The sequence below is a fragment of the Pieris rapae genome, chromosome 21, assembly GCF_905147795.1.
Source record: "Pieris rapae chromosome 21, ilPieRapa1.1, whole genome shotgun sequence".
NCBI classification, from domain to species: domain Eukaryota; kingdom Metazoa; phylum Arthropoda; class Insecta; order Lepidoptera; family Pieridae; genus Pieris; species Pieris rapae.
Genome location: NC_059529.1, coordinates 822,661 through 843,499, shown reverse-complemented (window position 1 = coordinate 843,499; position 20,839 = coordinate 822,661). Strand labels below are relative to the sequence as shown.

At 32.9% G+C, this 20,839-nt stretch overlaps 1 protein-coding gene across 2 annotated transcripts in view; it reads right to left on the bottom strand.

Moving 5' to 3' along the window:
- LOC111000323 (Ig-like and fibronectin type-III domain-containing protein 2) overlaps positions 1-20,839 on the bottom strand; it is a 136,985-nt gene that overhangs the window by 22,812 nt on the left and 93,334 nt on the right. The window contains exons 5-12 of one of the 2 annotated variants that reach the window (XM_045632848.1): positions 7,046-7,294; positions 6,199-6,345; positions 5,141-5,366; positions 4,507-4,679; positions 3,931-4,264; positions 2,902-3,055; positions 1,346-1,512; positions 195-408 (exon numbers count right to left, since the gene is read on the bottom strand). In XM_045632848.1, coding sequence (XP_045488804.1) covers positions 195-408; positions 1,346-1,512; positions 2,902-3,055; positions 3,931-4,264; positions 4,507-4,679; positions 5,141-5,366; positions 6,199-6,345; positions 7,046-7,294 — 1,664 coding nt within the window. The remainder of the gene's footprint in view (positions 1-194; positions 409-1,345; positions 1,513-2,901; positions 3,056-3,930; positions 4,265-4,506; positions 4,680-5,140; positions 5,367-6,198; positions 6,346-7,045; positions 7,295-20,839) is intronic. The other variant, XM_045632849.1, reaches the window with a different exon arrangement.

Sequence of the window (20,839 nt, the reverse complement as noted above, 5' to 3'; positions counted from 1 at the left end):
CTAGATTGAAGAAGATGTATAAATGCTCAGTGAAATTTTAAGAAGGTATGACAGTTTGTCATTGCGATTCAGGGTATGACAACATCGTACAGATTGTGGTCTTTCTTGCGATATTAGGAATAAACGTAAATGATAAGTTGAAGTCGTTTCTTAAGCCTTCTCTACTAATAAAATCTTTAAACAGCAAATCTTACCGCATCTATGGTCCTGTAATCGTCTTCAAGTTGTAAAGCTTTGAAGTGTAAGTTATAGAACTGTACAGTATCAGCCAAAGCCGCGGGCGCAGACCAATGGACGACTGCGTAATCAGTGTCGATGTTTGTAAGATGCAGTTTGGTTGGGGGACCTGGAAGGACCCCGTAGCCTTGCAAGAGGCAGTTGGTGTAGCCAGACATGAAGCGAAGGCATCTGAAGAAACTCGGTTATGAATACAAAATAAATAAAATAAAATACGTTTATTTTGAAACATAAGATCATCACGGTATCATTTATTCCACGTCATAAAATTCAAGTCTGTTGGCATCCCAAATTATCGGCAAAGAAGACAGAAGGTGTATGGCGAGAGAAAAAGCCGGCGTAAAAAACTCTCAGTACTCTTTTAAAAAAAACAAATCATCAAACAATTCTACAATATTTAAAACAAATATAGCAAATTAATTAGAAGTAGCCAGCCCAGCACTAGTCCCAGGCCCTTTTATCAACTAGATAATCACTAACTTTATAGTAAGCCTTTTTACACAGCTTTTTTTAAATACATTTCTTTTATTTAATAAAAGGCAGAGATAATGTCTTATTCCTTGCCGATTTTAATAAGTGTATTTAATTATAGTCAATGATTGATATTATCATTGAAATCGGAATTAATAACGGATTTGATACTCGATGATATAGATTTTGAGAATCCTCACTAGTTGTTTCAATGTATTTTTGTTGGTACAAGAGATATAAATAATATATCTTTTAAATTATTGTGATGTTAATTTAAAGTATGTTTTTGGAATTAATGTTATCTCTGACACTACAGTTCTTATTCAGAGTTTGATATATTCGGTAGTGGGCTGATGAATTAAAAAAAAAACATTGTTTATAGCCTTATTTACCTAATATTAAACAAAAAATTACTAGTAAGATCTAAATATTTAATTAATAAACATTACATCGTACATAACATTGTACGATGTAATGAACATTGATAAATAAATAAACTTCAAGTTTTTAAATTAAAATTCGGGCCCAGTACAGTCCGACATAATGGAATTATTTTCTTAGAATGTATTTTGCAACAATTGAGTTTCCTACGAACAATTTAGATTTAAATTAATATTTTTTTTTTAAATTAACTTACTTGAAGTGATTAAAATCCAGATTAGTGATATTTCCACTACACAACGCGAGACAGGAGTCAGGTAGACCTCGAGATCGGCAGCAGGGTGTGTGGTCCATGCCGTTCGCGAGACACCCGAATGTGACTCCAGCCCATGGGGCACAGATCATCAAATCTGTCACCTGTAACTGATGATTAGAATAGCTCTGCTGGTGATGAGTGCGTTAGCCACAAATGATGTGCGGTGATGATAGGTGATGTTAACACAAACATATAACACAGATGTGGTGTGTCGGTGTATTATTTTACTAAATATATTATAGTTTTATAAATTATTTAACTTATGAACGGATTTATTAACAAACTAAAGAGTTTATTAATTGGAGAATTAGAAGTGTCGAGTTTATTAAATTATACTGTAGTTTTTATTTAAATATTCCACCATTTAAGGTATATCGATAATCACTCAGAAATTATATAAATATTTATTAAAATAATAAGCTTTCGGACTGTGTTAAAGACATGTATAGACGTTTTTTCAGCAAAATAGTGCTACGAATCTCCATATTAATTAATAAAACTGAAACCATCAAATTGAAGCCAATTTAAAAATAAAACATCCACCTGTCCACGGCAGACCCTTCCGGAAGCAAGAATTAAAATTTTAAAACGATTTTCGCTGTTGAGTTTTTCTCTAATGAAACGAAAATTTATGATACTGTTTTGTATGAAATAAGTTCATTATTAATTGAATTTAATTCTTAATAACATTTACTCTCATTGTATTGTCATATAAACATTGTTATGTGATTACTATTTCGGTAAGCCGATGAAAATAGCCTTTATTTGAGGACAATAATTTGCGAAACGATTTTTAACATGTTTTTATATACATTTTAGTTTCCTTATATCTTTCTTCGCACTTTTTGTCACTACTATTACTATGTTATCTTAATGAAAAGTCGTATATATTACTTTAAAGTTATGTAACCCAAGACATTAATTGTCATATTAAAAAAAAGTAGCAAAATTTAACTCACAGAAAAATAAACACATTTTAGTTAACCGACCGTAAAAAGCATAGAACTTTACTATGATAATAATTGATACTTAAACATTTACGTCGTTCAATTGACGAAATTACAGTCATGAAAACTTTTATTGACCATTAAAAATATGTTAGAGAATGTTTCATTTAGATTACGACCGAATGAAATAGCATTTTACTATAAAAACTATTTTGAGAATTTTTCGAAAGTGTAATTATTGTGTAATAAAAGTGCCCAAAACCAATAAATATATTTTTTTTGCACACAAATATAATAATCTGATATATATTTTACCTGGTGAAATAAGACTAATGACAGATTTACTAATTATAGTTCTATAACTCATAACAGCACGACTGCTAATAATTACTCAAGTATTGAAATAATTGTAACTTATTCTTATTTTATCGATAAAAAACTATAGTATAAGTGACATTGGAAAATCCGATAAATTGAATTTCCTTTTGGAAACAAATTCTCATTAGTCAATCTTCATCTTCACCAGGGCAAATACATTTATAAACTTACACCTATCTCAAAGGTTTTGGTGGGGTCGCATAGTTTGTCAACGCAGCCATAATGGTTGATGCCGGCTGCCAGACAACAACTTTTAACGTCTGGAAGTTTCGGAGCTGCTGCTACCGCTGTTGGCTTCATTTTTCCAGGTGTAAGAGTTAAAGACCTTAAAAACAAAATGTATGATTATGTTCGCTTTTTTATAAAACTATTTATTAAAATTAAATGAAAATCTGTATCCATTTAAATGTATTAATTACAGGCACAACAGCTTAAATTTTATTATCCTTATCCATGGGTAGGTCATACACGCACAAATCAACTTGGCACCTGCGTGGAATGTGCTTACCCTCCCACCACCTCACCCCTCCTGACGAGACAGTACGATCAGTAAATACTACGTTGTCATTAAAAAAAAGTAAACTAAAGTTATATTTATTTCATTAACCTATGGATATCGAACTGTTAGCTAAAAATATACCTACATTTATCCCTTTATTGATAAACGTTGATATTATTAAAATCAATAGATACATACTATCCCAAGTCTTGCGGCTCTTAAAGATTACTTGAATTTGTAATGCAGTTAGTACATCACTATGACGTCATTACAGCGAGGAGCCTAGTTAACTTCTGCATGTAGTATATTTATATATAAGCAATTTACAAGCAAACTATTTTTTCTGCTCAATAAAAATCAACAGGCCAGAACGATCATATAGAAGTGTTGACCCACGTGTTACGTTGGCTTGCAGCCAAGTAGGTTACCGGCGTATACTTTTCATAAACAAATAAATAAGTAGATCCAACATTTTTAGGTCTGGAGCTCAGATTTCTGTATCTGTTTTATGATGATTTGTCAATTTAATTGGTGATTAGCCTTTTTAAGCCTAAGACATGATGGTTTCCCCAGGATGTTTTCCTTCACCGATACACGCGCACATAAAAAGTCGGGGTGCACAGCCGGGTATCGAACCTGCTACCTCAGGGATAAGATGCCAATAATGCTCGTTATCCTTTCATTCCTATTTTTATTCTTACCTCACACTATAACTCGGCAGACTGGATCCGTGGATATTATACGACGTAACTGTGATTTCATACATTGTAAAGGGCAGCAAATCGTTTAACGCTAAAAAGTTTTTGTCTTTAGACACTTTGATGATCGTGAACGTTCCCATTTTCATTGTATTATTGTGCATTGAGCTCTCTGAGGGTTCTATTAAGTGGGCATCAAATGATCTCAATGTAGTAACGTTGACTACATATTCTGTGATCGTATCTGTGTTTTCTGTTGGTGGACTCCAGGACACGTTGAGCTGTTTCTCGCTTATCGGCTCAACTTCAACGTCTTCTGGTGGGCTTGGGAGGAGTTCTGGGAAACCAAATGTTGTTAATTATTATGTATTCTAAGTTACTTAACAGGACTTTACGATTGATTAAGAAAAATATAATTCGATACATAAGTAAATTTAAGTGTCCTTAATAAGAGTCGTATGTGCTAGATAGTTTTTTAATCTGTATATCAAAAAATTTAATCTTTCATAATTTGCTTATAAAAACGGGTTAGGATGAAAGAGAATCAACGAATTCGTACATGATTTTAATAAACCTTACCAATGCCTTCTACTATACAGGCAAGAGTCCTCTCCATATAGGATGCGCAAGAGTAGTGCGTTTTTATATTATCTGTAACAGGCGTAAACTCTCCGCGACACACGTCCTGGCAGATATCTGGTACCTTCTCCTGGATACAGCATGGCACGTGGTTTCTACCGTCTGCCATACATCTAAAAAGAATAAATGTTTTGTGTTATAACTGGTGTAGGCATTTAGGCACACACAACTATTATGTGTACACGATGTTAACAAAATCGCAAAATACGTGGAGCAAGATGTAATGGTGACAGCTCCTGCCTTCTTTTAAAAAATATATGTCTACGATGACTGCAATGTAGCTCTGGAAGAGAGTGCCACGTCTGGCTATACTCTCGGGGCATAAGTTAGACGATTTACGAAATCGCGATGCTTATAAAACTAAGAAAGCCCGAGGGAACAAAATGCCTTAGCTCGTACATTATGTATTTGAAGATTTGGAAGTTTTTGAGTCTCTGTCTTGTGTACAATCTAAATTTGGGATTGACGATAGATGAAAGTTTTGTATTTTTACAATAAATATACAATACTGTATGAAAAGTAATACATCGTCCTTTTTAAGACACTGACTATATTAAGAATCGTTTAAACTTACTTGACAATAGATGGGAAGTCAGGTTGACAGGTTTCCGGATCCTGTCCGGTTCCTTCTAGAATCGTCTGGATACTGCAGAACCCTAGACAGCCCCGTGATACATTCGCGTTGACGCAACAATCTGTGTAGTTGTGGGCTAAGGCCAGGGTCGAGAGAGTTGGATTGTTTGCTGAGTATTGGTCAGTGGTGTTTTGAGCTTCAGGAGGAGTGAGGCCTCGTGAAATAACTGTAAAAGAAAAAATATACAGAAAATTGAAATTGGCATGCTCAAAGCAGCTGTTAAAATAATTGCGCATTATTTTTTCTTCTTTCTCCTCCTATTACAATTGCAAGACAAATAAAAAACTACTGACAACAGACGTTGTCCTGCATGAGATTTTAAGCGATTAGGCTAAACAAAGTGTGTAAGTACCGACTGCAGTGCCATCTGTCAGCCTGATTTGTGAATCGAAATCATCCCGGGTGCCCAAACACCCAAAAAATTCATTCAAATATGTCCATCCTTTTAAGAGGAGTTTAGTGACATACTCACGTACATATAACGTGGAAATTGAGCCTTTTGATGACGTTTTTGTTTATATAAAGGATAGGTTGATGGGTCGGGCCCTCTCAATACTACTAGGCAAGAATTAACAAATCTAAATAGCGGAAAAAGGGGTTTCTTAAGTATTTTGTTGATTTGTCGGTTGTTATGCATGTTAAATTTTATTTCAAAGCTGTATTATAAACACTTTCATCTCTGTCTGTCTTCAGACCCTGGTCCCTGGAAAAGTCCCTGTTTAATTTTAATTTTAAATTGTTTATATGCAACACAGTGAGTGAAAAAATAAATATGACCCAAGAACAGGGAGTCTTCCCCTTAATAGAGACTATAAGTAGTATTATTAGCCACTTTCTTATGTTAAATATCCTTATAAGTAAATAAGGTTAGACCTAAATTACTTATCTATTATAACTAGTCCTATTAGATTGTAATGTTTCATAAAAAAAAACTGTACATATAAAATATATAACAAAAACTCCATAGCGATAAGTTAAAGTTTAAAGTTTGACGTTACCTGAAAGTCTGTGGAAACTTCTCACGGGAGGCTGTGTGTTCAGTTCACATGTGTACAGACCCGCGTCGGAGGACTTTGCTGATTTAATCACCAGCGCCCAAACGTCTCCACCTTTGCGTATACCGGGACCTTGGAGGGGCTCATCCGCTATTAAAGTTAAAATTAAAATCAATTAAATTTGCTAATTAAAACAATTATGATGTCAAAACCCCGTATGAGTCTCAGATTGAATCCGTTTCTTTTATAATTTTTATTTTTCATACACAAGTAGTTGACCAGCTGTGTCTGATGCATTTCTTGCATGAAGAGTGGTTTCCTCACGATGCCTTCGAGGACGATCACGAAAAGAAAAATCCATGCTGCACAAATCAACGCACGACCAGACAGGAGAGCTGGCTAATTAAATATACATATAATCGGACCTACAGCTAACAGATACTGTTTTCTGGTATTTATGGATAGCATAGCTACCCTGCTTTCTCTAAAAGAATCACGTCCAGCGACTATTCGATCTAGGATTTGATTGTACCAGTTTGGTTTCTTGCAAAATAAAAGAGTCTCTCTCAAACTGATTTTTGGACTGATAACCTACTGATACTTTGCCTTACACTAGTCACAAAACGCACAAAACACTCACTACAAAATTATAAAATTGAGGACGTAACTACTAACAAATATAATTGGCAAAAAAGATAAAAAAAGGTAGCTCACACAATCCAAGTGGAACAAAACAGTAAATCTAAAAATGTAACGATCGGCCGAGTTTAAATATTTTAGATCACTCTCATAAAAATTTATGAAAATAAGATTATGTATTTCAGAGACTCAGTGTTTGAAATAGTCTTACAGTCATCATGCAGAACATTGATCCTGTCGTCTCTCGTGACTCTGACTCCACCAGCAGTCAGAAGTTGTGAATCCCTGGCGCGTCTCCAAAGCACTGGTTTCCCCCTGGCACCAAGTACCACGCAGGTGAGAAGAGCGTCTTCCCCACTCCTCACAGCCACAGTACCAGCTGGTGCCTTCATCCAGGCTTCTCCGGGGTCTTCATCGTCAGAACTTGATGCTGTCGCGCTTCCTACGGATTCTTTGGTATCTGTAGACAATTAAGAATGAATAAATTGATGATTCAATTAAATTAAATTTTATTGAAAACTTTGAATACTCATTAAAAAAGGGCGTGTTTAATATGTAGCAACATATATTTTAGTCTAAAGTGTATAACAAAGGAAAGTATTAGTTTTTTAAACAAAATTTTTATAAAAATACGTTTATTAGATAAGCACATCACAAATTAGAGGATTATATTAAAGATAAAAATGCTTGGAAACATGCCGGTCCGGCTCCATAGGACAATCAAACCAGCCAATAATTTTGAAAATAAACTGTGACGTATAACACTGTTTGACTATTAATTTGTTTTATAAAGAATAATGTAAAATCTTTAGGTGCAATATTTGTGAATATGTGAGCAGAAAGTACTGGTTGACATTCTTTCGTTCTGCTTCATTTAAGAATAAGTTAAAACAACTATTAAAGTTTTTTATTGTATCTGATGGATCGTTTTTAATAACACCATGTGCCTTATATATTTTAGTATATTAGTTATAGTTATATACATATTGATAAAAATCAAATCAATGTTTATAAAATGATGTAAAAACTATTTTAAAAGAGTAAGTATGGAGTTAATTACCCATTCTTCTCCATATGAAATCAATATGTAATTTTGACTTTCAATGTCAAATTTGATTTGACTTAGTCATAACTATGTACTCCATACAAAAGTCTATAATTTAGTAGTACATAAAATGCTAAAAAAACCTATTCACTATTGAGAGTTATAGAAACACGTGCCAGAGCTATTAAATATAATAACCCAGCCTTGAGTTACGGCCATCAAACGTAACTATCTCGTGGGGAATCAGTTGGTAATTAGTATTCGGGGATCGGTATTCAAAAATAGTTTTGAACTCGAAAAGCCTGGGGATTTAGGCGACCTCCGCTAAGGTTTGTTCCCAACCGCTCCGCCCGAATATAAATGCGAGATTAATATGCGGTGCCTTTGATAGCGATAATATAACCCATAATGTCTATGCTGTATTTGTTTACTTCTGCCCTTTTGACGATGTACTATTTGTGGTTCTAATTGCGTTTACGTGATGAAAAGTGTGTGAGTATTTTTAGTGTATATTTAAGGAATATCTCATGTATCAAAGAAATGGCGCTGGTATCAGCAATTGTCATTATATCTCACAGAGCCCATTACTAAACAATGTCAAAGTGTTATCAGTTTATAAGCGTTGATATATTTAAGTTGGGGTTATTACTTGCGCCAATATTACTAGAACAGATTAGACTATCAAATATTAATAGTAAATTATTCATTGTCATTATTATTATTGTCGAAGCAGTGACATTAGTGTTAGCTGCCATTATTAATATAACTTAATAACATCAAAGTCAAATTAGTTCAAAACTGTTAAAATTAGTATTTTATTTGATTTGTCAATGCAAATATGACGATAGTCTATCTGCAGTTCCTTTGGTAAAATTCTTCTCCGTTCTCCTTTTCTGGTCACTTTGTGTGTCTTACTCTCTTTTCCCGTCGATTGTCTTTGTAATACCATTTCGTTTATCCTATCTCACTCCATCATATACCTTATTTTCTTGGATCACTTGGTTCAAAAGGTATACAATGTTATTGTATTACAGTCACTCACCATTTTAGAAATATTTAATAGGTAATTAAAATATATTTTTTAACATTTTGTCCATAAACCAATCGTTTTGATGTCCTTATTTATTGATAACGGAAAGCTTACTTAAACCTATTTGTCCTGAGAAATTGTATTCCTATGTACGCACGTCGCTGATGAATATACTGAGAGGCAAGCCTCTTTAACCTGTAACGGTGAAGCGAAGAAATTTTATTAGACTAAGGGTCTGTTTCACAATGTCCGGATAAGTTCCAAATAAGCTATTCATTACTTATTGGTAGGATAAACACTATTGTTGCATTTCACAACTGTCAGATAGCGCTATTCGTCATGAAATGCGAAGTATCTTATTCGGAACTTTATCTTTCGAATAATTTATGTGTTTCATAGCTATTTGGTACTTTACCCATACATTGTGAAGCAGGCCCCAAGTCTGCAACAGTAGGCTTTGTTTCTATGAAGGGTTGTTAAAATATAGATATCGCCTGTAGTTCCACTCCGCACGGGCATTTAGATTCAATACGCGGCGTTGCGTCGGGATAAAGAAATGAAGGCAAATTGAGCGACCGACCCACACATATTCTTACAATGAATCAATCTGTATGATAACAGCTGCCTCAATATCTTATGACTTTATCTAAATATTACAGACCACTGTGCGCTCTAAAACATAGGCGTAAAGGCGAGTATTGTGTAAAGGAATTTGTCTGATTGATTTAGAAGCTCTGCTATCTTCTTGATATGATTTTGAATGCCGACTAGATTTGATAGAGTTTTCTTTATATCGTTTAAGGAATTGCGTTTTATTGCTTATATATATTCACTTTAGAAATGTTTAGTAATTTTACAGTTTAGAAGTACATTTGGCAATTGATGGAGCTGTGTTAAAAGTACCAGCGTTTCCCTTGAATAGTTTACTACTTATGTAATATAACAAAAACCTTAGCCACAGCAACGCTTGGCCGAGTCTGCTAGTTTATTATAAAATGGTCATTTTCGAAACTAATGTCTATACAAGTATTCATATTTGACTTATTTCAGTAGTCAAAACTTGTATTATTTAATTACTTGTTGTATTATAACATTGTTTTTGATAATGCATATAAAATATAATAGAGGTAATTTTGTCTTGAGTCAAAAAAGTGAAACTAAAAAAACCCAAACGAAAACATACCCACGAAAGTTATTAACGCATCCACAAAATTGGTGTCCATGGGCAGTCTGCAGTTTGTGAGCGTCCCCTAGGCTAGTTATCACAGTGATCGGAGTGTTTCAGAAAACATAGACATGTTAAATAGAAAAATGTTAGAAATAACCCCACGCCCTGACCATTCGTAGCGCCATTTTTGGTCAACACAATTTTTCGCTAAGGCACAGCCAGGATTGGAACACATAACCTCAGCGTTCCCAAATCCAAAACTTCTGACATAAGACGTGACCCAAAAATAATTCCAACTCGGCTAATATAAGTTTAACCCATATACCTTGCTCATTTCGTTCGCGCCCTCATTGTGAAGTCTCTCAAAACTACAATGCTTCGAAAGACAAAAGACGTCTCTTCATTTGCGTCACAATGTTACGAAATCGTAAGATCTAGATACTTTTAAGGTGAAAGTTTTGCGAAGAGAATTTATAATTGTGCTGAATTAATTTAAATGTATTTTGAAATCTGCTCTTTTGGAGTTCATGAACACAGTACATCAGTTGTATGATGTATTCTATTGTTAATTTTCTTAGTGTATTTTATAAGATACACACAATCTTTTTTGTTCCATTGTTTTTATGAAAAACTAGCTGACCGGGCGAATTTTGTTCCGCCTTAATGGCAATTAATAAGTAGTATTTTTTATTGGAAATAATACAAAAAAAATTAAATACCTACATTAATCATTCATTATACGAATGGGCAATGGCACTATCATTACATTATAATTGTTAATTATTTATTTAATATAAATAGTTTGAATATTGATTTCAAATATCAAATTGTCATCTATACGTCTTTACATAGCTGTCATTATACGTCAATTACATAGCTATCATTTGCGTTTTGTTATTCCATGCGTATGATTCTTTTTTGTTATACCACGTTTTATAGTGACTGACGTTTCATGTCAAGTCCCACGGGAACGCTGTCGAACGGGATAAAAAATATCCTATGTCCGTCTCCTGGCTCTAAGCTACCTACATACCAATTTTCACACAAATCTGTTCTTCCGTTCTTGAGTTATAAGTGGTGTAACTAACACGACTTTCTTTTATATATATAGATTTATAATATATATCATCTGTGGGCCTGGGAATTCGGAAGCTATATCCAGGACGATCCTTCGGTTAAACATGCGCTGGTTAGGCTGTCGCGTGTTAGTATAGTAAAAAAAGGAATAAGAATCGATCAGACTAATTAGCATTTTTCATCAAAGATGGTGTATCCTACTCCAAACAAAAAGTGTCAGTCAGGTGGACTGACACCGACTTAGTGCAAACAGATTACAAATAAAACTTAATTAGACTTTAGATTATATAGAATTAGATTTTACAGAATAACCATAATATATCAATTTGATACTTGAAATTGTTTTTGCCCGCTAGCGCCCTGTTAAACAAGACATTTGAGTTCTCATGTTACTATAATAATAATTAATTAGGCCTCATATATTCCGTAAAACATTGATCCATCTTTACAAAAGACACACACACAAATTTATACAGGACCTCTTGCAGAATTGGTTGGACTCCAACTTTTTATTCTCTTTGTAATCTCGTCAGTCCACCGTGCAAGAGGATGACCTCTATTTATTTTCCCTGGTGGTATTTTCCACCTTGTTTCTCCATCTTTCCGATACTTTGAGCGATCATGTTAGAATAGAATAGAGAAGTGGAGAACGAATTAGAGCTAAAATTATAATTCGCTCATTGACTGGTGCCCAGGCGTTAATAATGGCAAAGAATCCATTGTAAATCATAATAAACCTCTTGAATGAAATAAGTAAACAATTTCTGAATAATTTTTGAATAAAAAATATTCTGTGAGATCGCCCGCACCTGATCAAGATTATTGTGTTTCCGAAATTACTTTGAAACTTGGAAATTTTTGTGGAAAAATATAAAAGTTTTCAAGAAGAACAACTTAAGTACTGTTTGTACATACTTTTGTTATCAATGACTTTAAAAGGCTTAATTTTTGTGAATATTTTCCTAAGAATCATTTTGAAAATTTACTTTGGCAAATATTTATTATTTATTTAGGACGTGTTTATCCAAAAGTCCAGTTGATCAAAAAGATCTGTACCTGTGCCATTGTTTATTGTTTGAAATCAAACCTAGGTTCTCCAGATTACATGCCTATTGAGTTAATTTAGCATACGTCATATAAACGAAAACCGCATTAAAATCATTCCAGTAGTTTTTGCATAGACAAGTGGTGGACTTTTTATGTGTGTGATAAGAGTCAATTTTTATAACAAGACAAAAAGAAAAACAATAAAAATATCAAAATATGTAATTCACTATTTATTGGGCTTGGCTTTATTATTGAAAATTCAAATAGGTGCATAAATTTAATTACTAAAGGACATCTGCACAGCACTGCTATATACTGGTGTTAGTTGTGAAAAATGTACTGGCGGGAAAGGCAGCAAGCCCCAGAGTTCAGATTTAAGTAGGCATACGGCTTATACAAATTACGTATGTATCCTAACACCTACAGGTATAATAATAACCAACCCAAACACAAAACATTGACCAAAACGTAAAACAAATATTATATAATGAAATAAAACTTATAATAAGTAATCCAGAGGTGTTTTAATATAGTATCTGGACCTCAGATAGCGCTTATTAATTCATTTTTAAAATAAAATGTTAATTGTGGAATATAAGACACGGATATCACTTATTCCACGTCATCATATTTGAAGACATCCATACTCATCGGCAAAGTCAGAGGGTGTTGGCCGAGAGAGAAAAAAAAAGCCGGCGTTAAATCCGACTAGACTAATCAGACTAGAATATATTGGCTTTCGTATTTAGATTCAATGGCACATTGATTAAGCAATCTATACGTTTATAGACCCAAATAATATTAAACAAATTCTTTCATATTCTCCGAAGTTTATTTCGCGAGTACTCATATTCAAATGAAAGTAGTAAGGTAAGCTTATGAAATACATCTTTGAGGTAATATTTTCTCCCAATTTAACATATTTATAAGCATTAAGTGCGGGTCCATTATAAGGGTCACATCAAAGTAGTCGTAAAACCCGGTAGCATTAACCTAAATACATAGGATATTTTTTTACAAAATCGGTATTTGACCAGCCCTGAGAGAGCTGAGCGGAAAGTTAATTGGTTTAAAATGCTTAAGATGAAAATCCCTAGTGAGTTGAAAATCACATTTCTTGTAGTTATCTGTAAGTCATTTATTATTTATTAATATTTATTTATTCCCCAAACATTGTATGTAACAATTAAAAATTATTTGTAACACGAAGTTCAAAACAGTTCATAAATGAAGATGTACCAATGTACATTTTTCCTCTAAAATAAGCTTTAAATAAAATATAGGTATATTTTCTTCATTCAAGTAATAGTGTGTAAGCATTTCCTCCTCAATAATATGAAATAAATGCAATTGTATTGTCGCATTTGTAGTTAATAAGTTTCATTATACTCGAAATGCATAAAATAAAAGGAAATTATTACACTAGCTGAATCATATTATATTTGCTAGAATTTAATATTTTAACTTTAAAAGCGAGACACATCTGAGATAGCTGGTTTTACAGCTATCTATTCATTTTTGACATGGGAGTCACGCTTACCGAATTTAAATATCACCCTAAGAGAGAGGACGCTCATGGCCTCCGTTTAGTAACACACTAATAATTAAATAATATTATATTAGTATTTTAAATTATATTATAATTATAATTAATTAATTGTATTCATATGCCTATATCAGAATATTACAATGCTAAACTAAAATGTAATTTTTGTCTGGAGGGTTGAAACCTAACATTAGTTACATTACAAGTATGTGTATAATTTATTTGTAAACAATCATTGCACACTTACAATAATAATCCGCGCCTATGGAAACTCGCACTGCCAGAAGGCTCGCAAGCGCGCTGCCGGCCTTTTAAGATTGGTACGCTCTTTTCTTGGAGGAGCATAAGTCGCATGGTTCGGTAATACTTAGATTGATATTATTATTACTATGTAGGTATTTATTTAATTATAAGTAATCTAACAACTTACATATACATATTATAATACAAAAAACTAAGTCAATACAGAAAGCCAAAACAGATTACATAGATATGTATATAAAACAGAAAACAAGCAAGTGCATTAATAGATACATTAAAAAAAAACAAAATTATTGTATAATTATTTGTTGGAAATATATATAACCGATACCCATATGGGCCTCTTTAGATTTATATATGATTAGTGCACGATTCAAATGCACAACCATTTGCGAAATAGTTTTAAAACTACATTGGTCAAATCATCTTCCTAACCTTACTTTAAATAAATTATCTTTAGCCTCAGGCATCAAAACAGTTGCTCTTGTCAAATGGACATTACATCAGAGTGCTTCCTCATCGGAAATAAGCTGAAGAGGGATGACTAATGGATGAGGGAAGTTAGCTGACAGTTTCAAATGGCTTCATATAATTTAGATTTTCAAGATTGTAATAAAAAGTAATTAGATATAATGGAGAAATGAAACTGATTATAAACAATCACACTACAACCTGTTCAGTTCTGTGATCATTTCTAATAGGCAATTAGGTGAGCAACCTTCTATCAGTCTTTCTCCGTTCGAGCAAATGTTAAATGGGCATATAGAAAGAAAGTGAATGAAGTTGAACCTACGACCTCAGGAATGAGAATCACACGCTGAAGCTAATATACCAACACTACTCTTATAAAAATAAAATACGTTTATTATAAGATAGACAGGTATCACTAATTTCACGTCATCGTTATATAGAAATATCTCTATTTGAGATTGAAAGTTTAATTCACTAAACTCCACATTTGAGCAGCAATAACATGTACAAAATATGTGGGTGTATGTAATGTACTCAAGTAATAACTATTTCAACTAAATTAATCACCAACATACAATTTACATATAGCCTAGAAGCTGAGTGTTTAGGAGAATTAAAATGTATTTCACTTCATTTAAATTTACATTTTTTTAAATAATTATATTTCTAACATAGTTATAAGATTTACTATACTAACAATATATGGACTTATTAATTGGTCTGAAATAAATGATTTTATTTTTTATTTAGAATAACATCTAAAAATATCCAAGGTTTCTCTCAGATTCGGCCACAACGCAAGTTAAAAAGCCGATGCAGTCGACTCGCAGTCTTGAGGTCGTAGGTTCGATCCTCGGTTGTGCACTAATGAACTCGAACGGTGACGGAAAACATCGTGATGAAACCGGCTTGGCTTAGACCTCAAACGTCGACGGCATGTCAGGCACAGGCGACTTCTGACTACGGCCAGTTTTAAATAATGTAACTTCTTCTTATTTCTTCTTTATGTCCTATAACCCCTAGGTGGGGCAGAGGGCGTCCACAGCGAGTCTCCATCGTGTTCGTTCTTGCGCCTCGTGTTTCACCTCGCTCCAAGTCTTACCAGCTCTCTTTGCCTCGTCCGCTACTGTACGGCGCCAGGTTTGTTTGGGACGACCACGCCTTCGCTTTTGTTACAATTGTACTACTTGTTTACAATAATGTAACTAGTATGTATAAAAAAATTAATTAGTTTTTGATATATTATAAAAAAAATCTTTGACCGAATTAACACTGGTTAAGAACAGGCATAAGCCTACTTACGAAACAATAAAATGTTTTAAATAAAGCACCTATAAGCTAACTAAGACTCAACTATTTAAGTCGATCGTCAACACGTACTCAGTGTAAGTTGGAAGCCCGCCACGGCTCTTATAACGGTTTTAACCCTACACTTAACTAGAACGTAGCGCGAAACTTTAGTTTCGACTCATAATGAATTTCTCTAGTCATTCCAAGTGTTAAATGAAATAGTTTTCCGTTGGCGCTTACGGTTAAAAGTTTGTTATGAAGTTAGTACTCATATATGCAGGTGAGATGTTTCGTTAAAGCGGAGAAATAATGTATAAAATAAAGTTAAGTTTTTCGCTGCCGACCGTAGTTTTGTAATTACATGCAATATTCTGTCTTTTAAAACTCTTTTATATAAACATTTAACCTTATCATATTCTGATCAATCGTGACATGTATTCTTGTATCTCATCTTTTGTATTACATCGCTATTAGCTATTCATGAATCCTTAAGAGTAGCTTTTTAGTTTTAGTTAGTTTTTAATATTCTATTTTTTTCTTTTTCTCTAGAGTAAGGTTCTGTACTTCTCTGTCTGGTTATGTACATCTTGCACTCTTCATTTTTGTTATTTTTTCTTTTCTTACTAGAATCTGAATGAAGAGGAGGTTTCTTATGTTATATATAACCTCTAGAAATCATTTTTGGCAAACGAATAATCTGGGAATCGAACCCAGATCGTTTGGTTACGCGCCAAGAACTCTATAAGTTAAGATATCTGAGACTCGTACCTGAAAAACCAGTATAGAAACAGTTTAGTGTGAATCTAAACCAATCAGGGTGCACAAAAAATCATTCAAATACAGCAATTTATAATATCATAATGTGTCATATTATGATAGCGTAAAATACATCGATAATTTACAAAATAAAACTTGTAAATACATTATTACAACTCTTCGACATCTCTTAGACTGTAAACGCTAAAGAGGTTTGAAGTGTCGCGTGTCGTGGAGCAAGTAATGCGTTAGAGTTAAGTAATATCCAGTAAATTACAACGCGCCTGACAAACACGCAACGTCAGCATTATAGCTGGATGAAGTTTAGATTAAAATTCCTGTGCGATCTAATGAGCGACCCTACTATATTGAACTTAATGAGAAAGTGTACTGTATGAGAGGACTATTTTAGCTATAAAGATGAAGGGAGTTCGTATACCTGCAGCTATGTTATCATCAGATGTCAAGATGCAAAATACATCCGTATCAACTCGATAATCAATATCAATTTCAATAATTTTTTATTCAATGTTCAACAACAATTAAAAATGCTACATGTCCAGTGTACATTAATCTCTTGGAATGTAACAAACTTATAACTAAACACGTTTTTTTTAAAAGCCGCATTACAAAACAGATATAAACTAAAGTTATAATTTTTCGAAGGGTTTCACGAACAATATTAACACATTACAATATTATTAATATTAGAACAATATTAACGAACTAAATTTAATAATGAGATAAACTGGGAACTATGCAATCTTTAGATGAGATTTGCATTTTTGACATGTCTAGATTTAATAACTAAATAATTAAATATAACTAAAAATAAATAGGGCAGCACCGAGAACAAAAGAGTGGACGACAAGCAATCACAATAGGAACAGTCACCCGCTAAGGTTATCGCGAGCATCGGTAACGCGACGACGCGCATTCCGGCTCTATATCACTTGATAAAAAGACAAGAGGTCGCGCGCGATGCGATAACCTACACTCATAGAGAACAACACTCGTATCAACTCGATAGACGTCCTTCTACAACTGAAGTTTTCTTAAGGCATTTTTAGACGCTCATCATGTGAAAGTAAATGGTTCATGTTACGGTGCTTCAAGAAAGTTTACCAATTCTTACTAAACCGGCAACGCACTCGCGAGCTCTAGCCATGTGAGTGTCCATGGGCAGCGGAATCACTTAACACCCTGTGCCTGTCTATTGGCCCCTTGTAAGAGAGACAACGAAATCCTTGTCGAGTTTCGGCACTTTGTATGACTTTCTTAGACTTAAAAAATTAACATGTATCAGAACGCTTCATCTATTTGTCTTTAAAGAATTCAGAAAACAGACACAGACCCCAAGACCAAGAATAGTAGCACTCCTTATTTTTTATTACCTAGCGGTACAGTTTACACAAACGCAGGTCAACAATGATCGATTATTTATTAGTTTCGTCTAGTTTACAAGGATTAGATCCATTCCCTATCGCTTCTACCGAGTATGATCGTGTACTAAACCTGTCGTATAATATTTCCATTAATCATGCTCTATATTGATAAATTGTTTACCTGAGCCAGCGCTGATGCATATATCGGTTACATAAGTTCAATATATCATTAGGTAGATAAATATCTGTGGCACACATGGAATTTTGTTTCCTACCCCTATGGAGTCTACGTTGCTTTTATGTTTATATATGTTCGTTATCCTACACAGAAGACAGGTTCACATAAATAGGTTCAAACATTAACGAGGAAAAAGTGTTCAATACATTTAACTAAGCCTGTGTATGTGGGGTATCCTCATGATATATATTCTAGCTACTCCTTTGAAGCATATTCCGCGATACACAAGGCTTAAATATTGGTCGTTTTATATTATATAATAATGCTTCTTATTTATAACTATATAACACTTCCATGATAATGGATATATTTTAATTCATTTACATACCTTTATACAATACAAACATGAACCTTTCTTGTAAATTAATCTATCTATTAATTAAATGTGTGCAGTAGTTTTTTGTGTTTATCGCGAATAAGCGTGCTGGTAGATGTTTTATAATGTATGTTTACAAATATATAGTATGTAAATCATGTAATATGTTAATTGTAAAAAAAATAAACAGATTAAAATCCGTGCATGGTTTAAACCTAGACAAGTTGACATTGAAACGGACGTTTATGAAATTGCTTACACAGAAAAGTTCAAATGTATATGTATACATTTTTACAAAAATATTTGATAACTTTACAATTGCATAGAAACTTCGTGCAAAAATAGCTGCCCGTAACCATCGTAGCTTCACGTAACTACAACATTATTTGCTACGCCGTAGCAACTTTGTCGTAGCCGTAAAATGGCAACACGTTAGGTTGAATGGAAACTTTTCTATCCGTGTATTACTGAAAGCTTTATTTATATTGATATATAATTTCTCTATGTTTTAATTTTCTTTGAAACCAAATAGATGAAATCATTCAAAATTACATTCGCCGTCACTTTTTGACACTTTTTTTAAAACTGTATTTCAAAAAGTTATATGGAAAAGATCCCTTTTAAGCGATAATGTCTATGCCTTTCTCAAACTGCTAAACACTTCATATAACATGTAATTATAAACATAGTTGTTACAAATAAAATAGCGAGATGCTAGACGATTCAAATTCTTTCATTTCAACGAGTTTGTAATATATACCTGGTCCGCCACAAATGATACGATCCGCTACGATGCATTTAATCAAAGTATTATTTAATTTAAGCTGTATTCACTGATTTTGTTTAAAACTAACAAAACCACTGAATGGTGTATTTTTTACAGATGTTACCATTAATTTATAATGATAAAATTACTAATTAAAAAAAAAACTTCGGGATGTTTTAGCACAAAACGTAATTTGAATATTTAATATATATTTAAATATATTTTAAGGTTACAGATCAAATAAAATTGAATCAAGGCTGAAATACCGTGAAACTGTTGAAATAAGTAGTTATTTTTTAAAAGTACAATTCGCCATGAATTTTGACGAATTTGTGTGCCAGTGTTAGATAAAAGTCAATTTTATTTTCAATTAATTTTAATTGCCTCTGCTAAATTTCATTTGTGTTTATATATTTGTTCGAAATATATATGTCACACAATCTTCAAATGATCTGGCACTATTAGTAAGTATATTATATCGATCTCATTTTTAAAGCGCCCGTTCGTCCAAATTTAAATTTTAACAATAAAAAAGGGGGAGGCCTTTGCCCGTGGGCACACAGAATCAGTTATCGTAAATTAACAAAAACAATAGCTATAATGTATATTTTGATTCTGATATAAGATAAGATTCTGTAAATAAAATAAAATATGTCGAAAACTAATTCATATAGAGATGCAGACTCTTATTTCTCTTCAATCCCGGGAGTGTGTATTACGATGGTAATTGGGGTTTAATAAATTGTAAATTCGATAACATTTTTAAAATATTTCAGCTTTTGTATGAATATTTACTCAATGGCTCATTGACTCTTAATAACCCTTTAATCGCTGTTAAAATACAGAGATCAAAAGAACCGAAATCTTTGTTTAACTTGGCGTCATAAACTAATTAAAATAAATGATCAGCGGAATAAAGTTTCTCATAAAATGTCCTCGTTAAAGTTATTTTGATGGAAACTTGAGGAAAGTTTTCTCATTTAATTAAACGCTTTCAATATGTCAAGATGGCAAGATTTAATATTAGTAGAGAGTCGTTTGATCGCGATAAGAAATGAAAAATTCTTCCCCAGTGATGTGTGGCTTTTTATTTTCGCTCACTCATTGTTACTACACACGTGTTCTACAAATGAATATCTCAAAGGAACTAAAATATATTGATAAGTTTGAAGACAAATGTTTTCGCTTACGCTTTGGTTTTTTATTAACAGGTCCATAGTTTATCTATAAAAATTATTACGTATGAGACGGATGTATTTTTATATATATTATTGTTATATATATTATTTAAATGTTAATTTACAATTAATTTAATTTGTGTTTCTTGACGTTCATAAGTGTACATGTTTACTCATATGAATAAAGATATTTTGATTTGATTTGAATTGATATTTCGTTGCATACTGGCTGAACTCACAAGAATTGCATTGTTTATAATTAGTTAAATATAATAAAATAGTTTAGGTTTTTAGTTTTTACTTGTTATGTTTGTATTATGTTTTTAGCTTAGTTTTCTGTTGTATTAGTAATACATTACTGTAAAAAAAAGGAAATAAATAAATGACACGAAGAGATCATACATATATTAAACAAAACAATTACAGTGTGA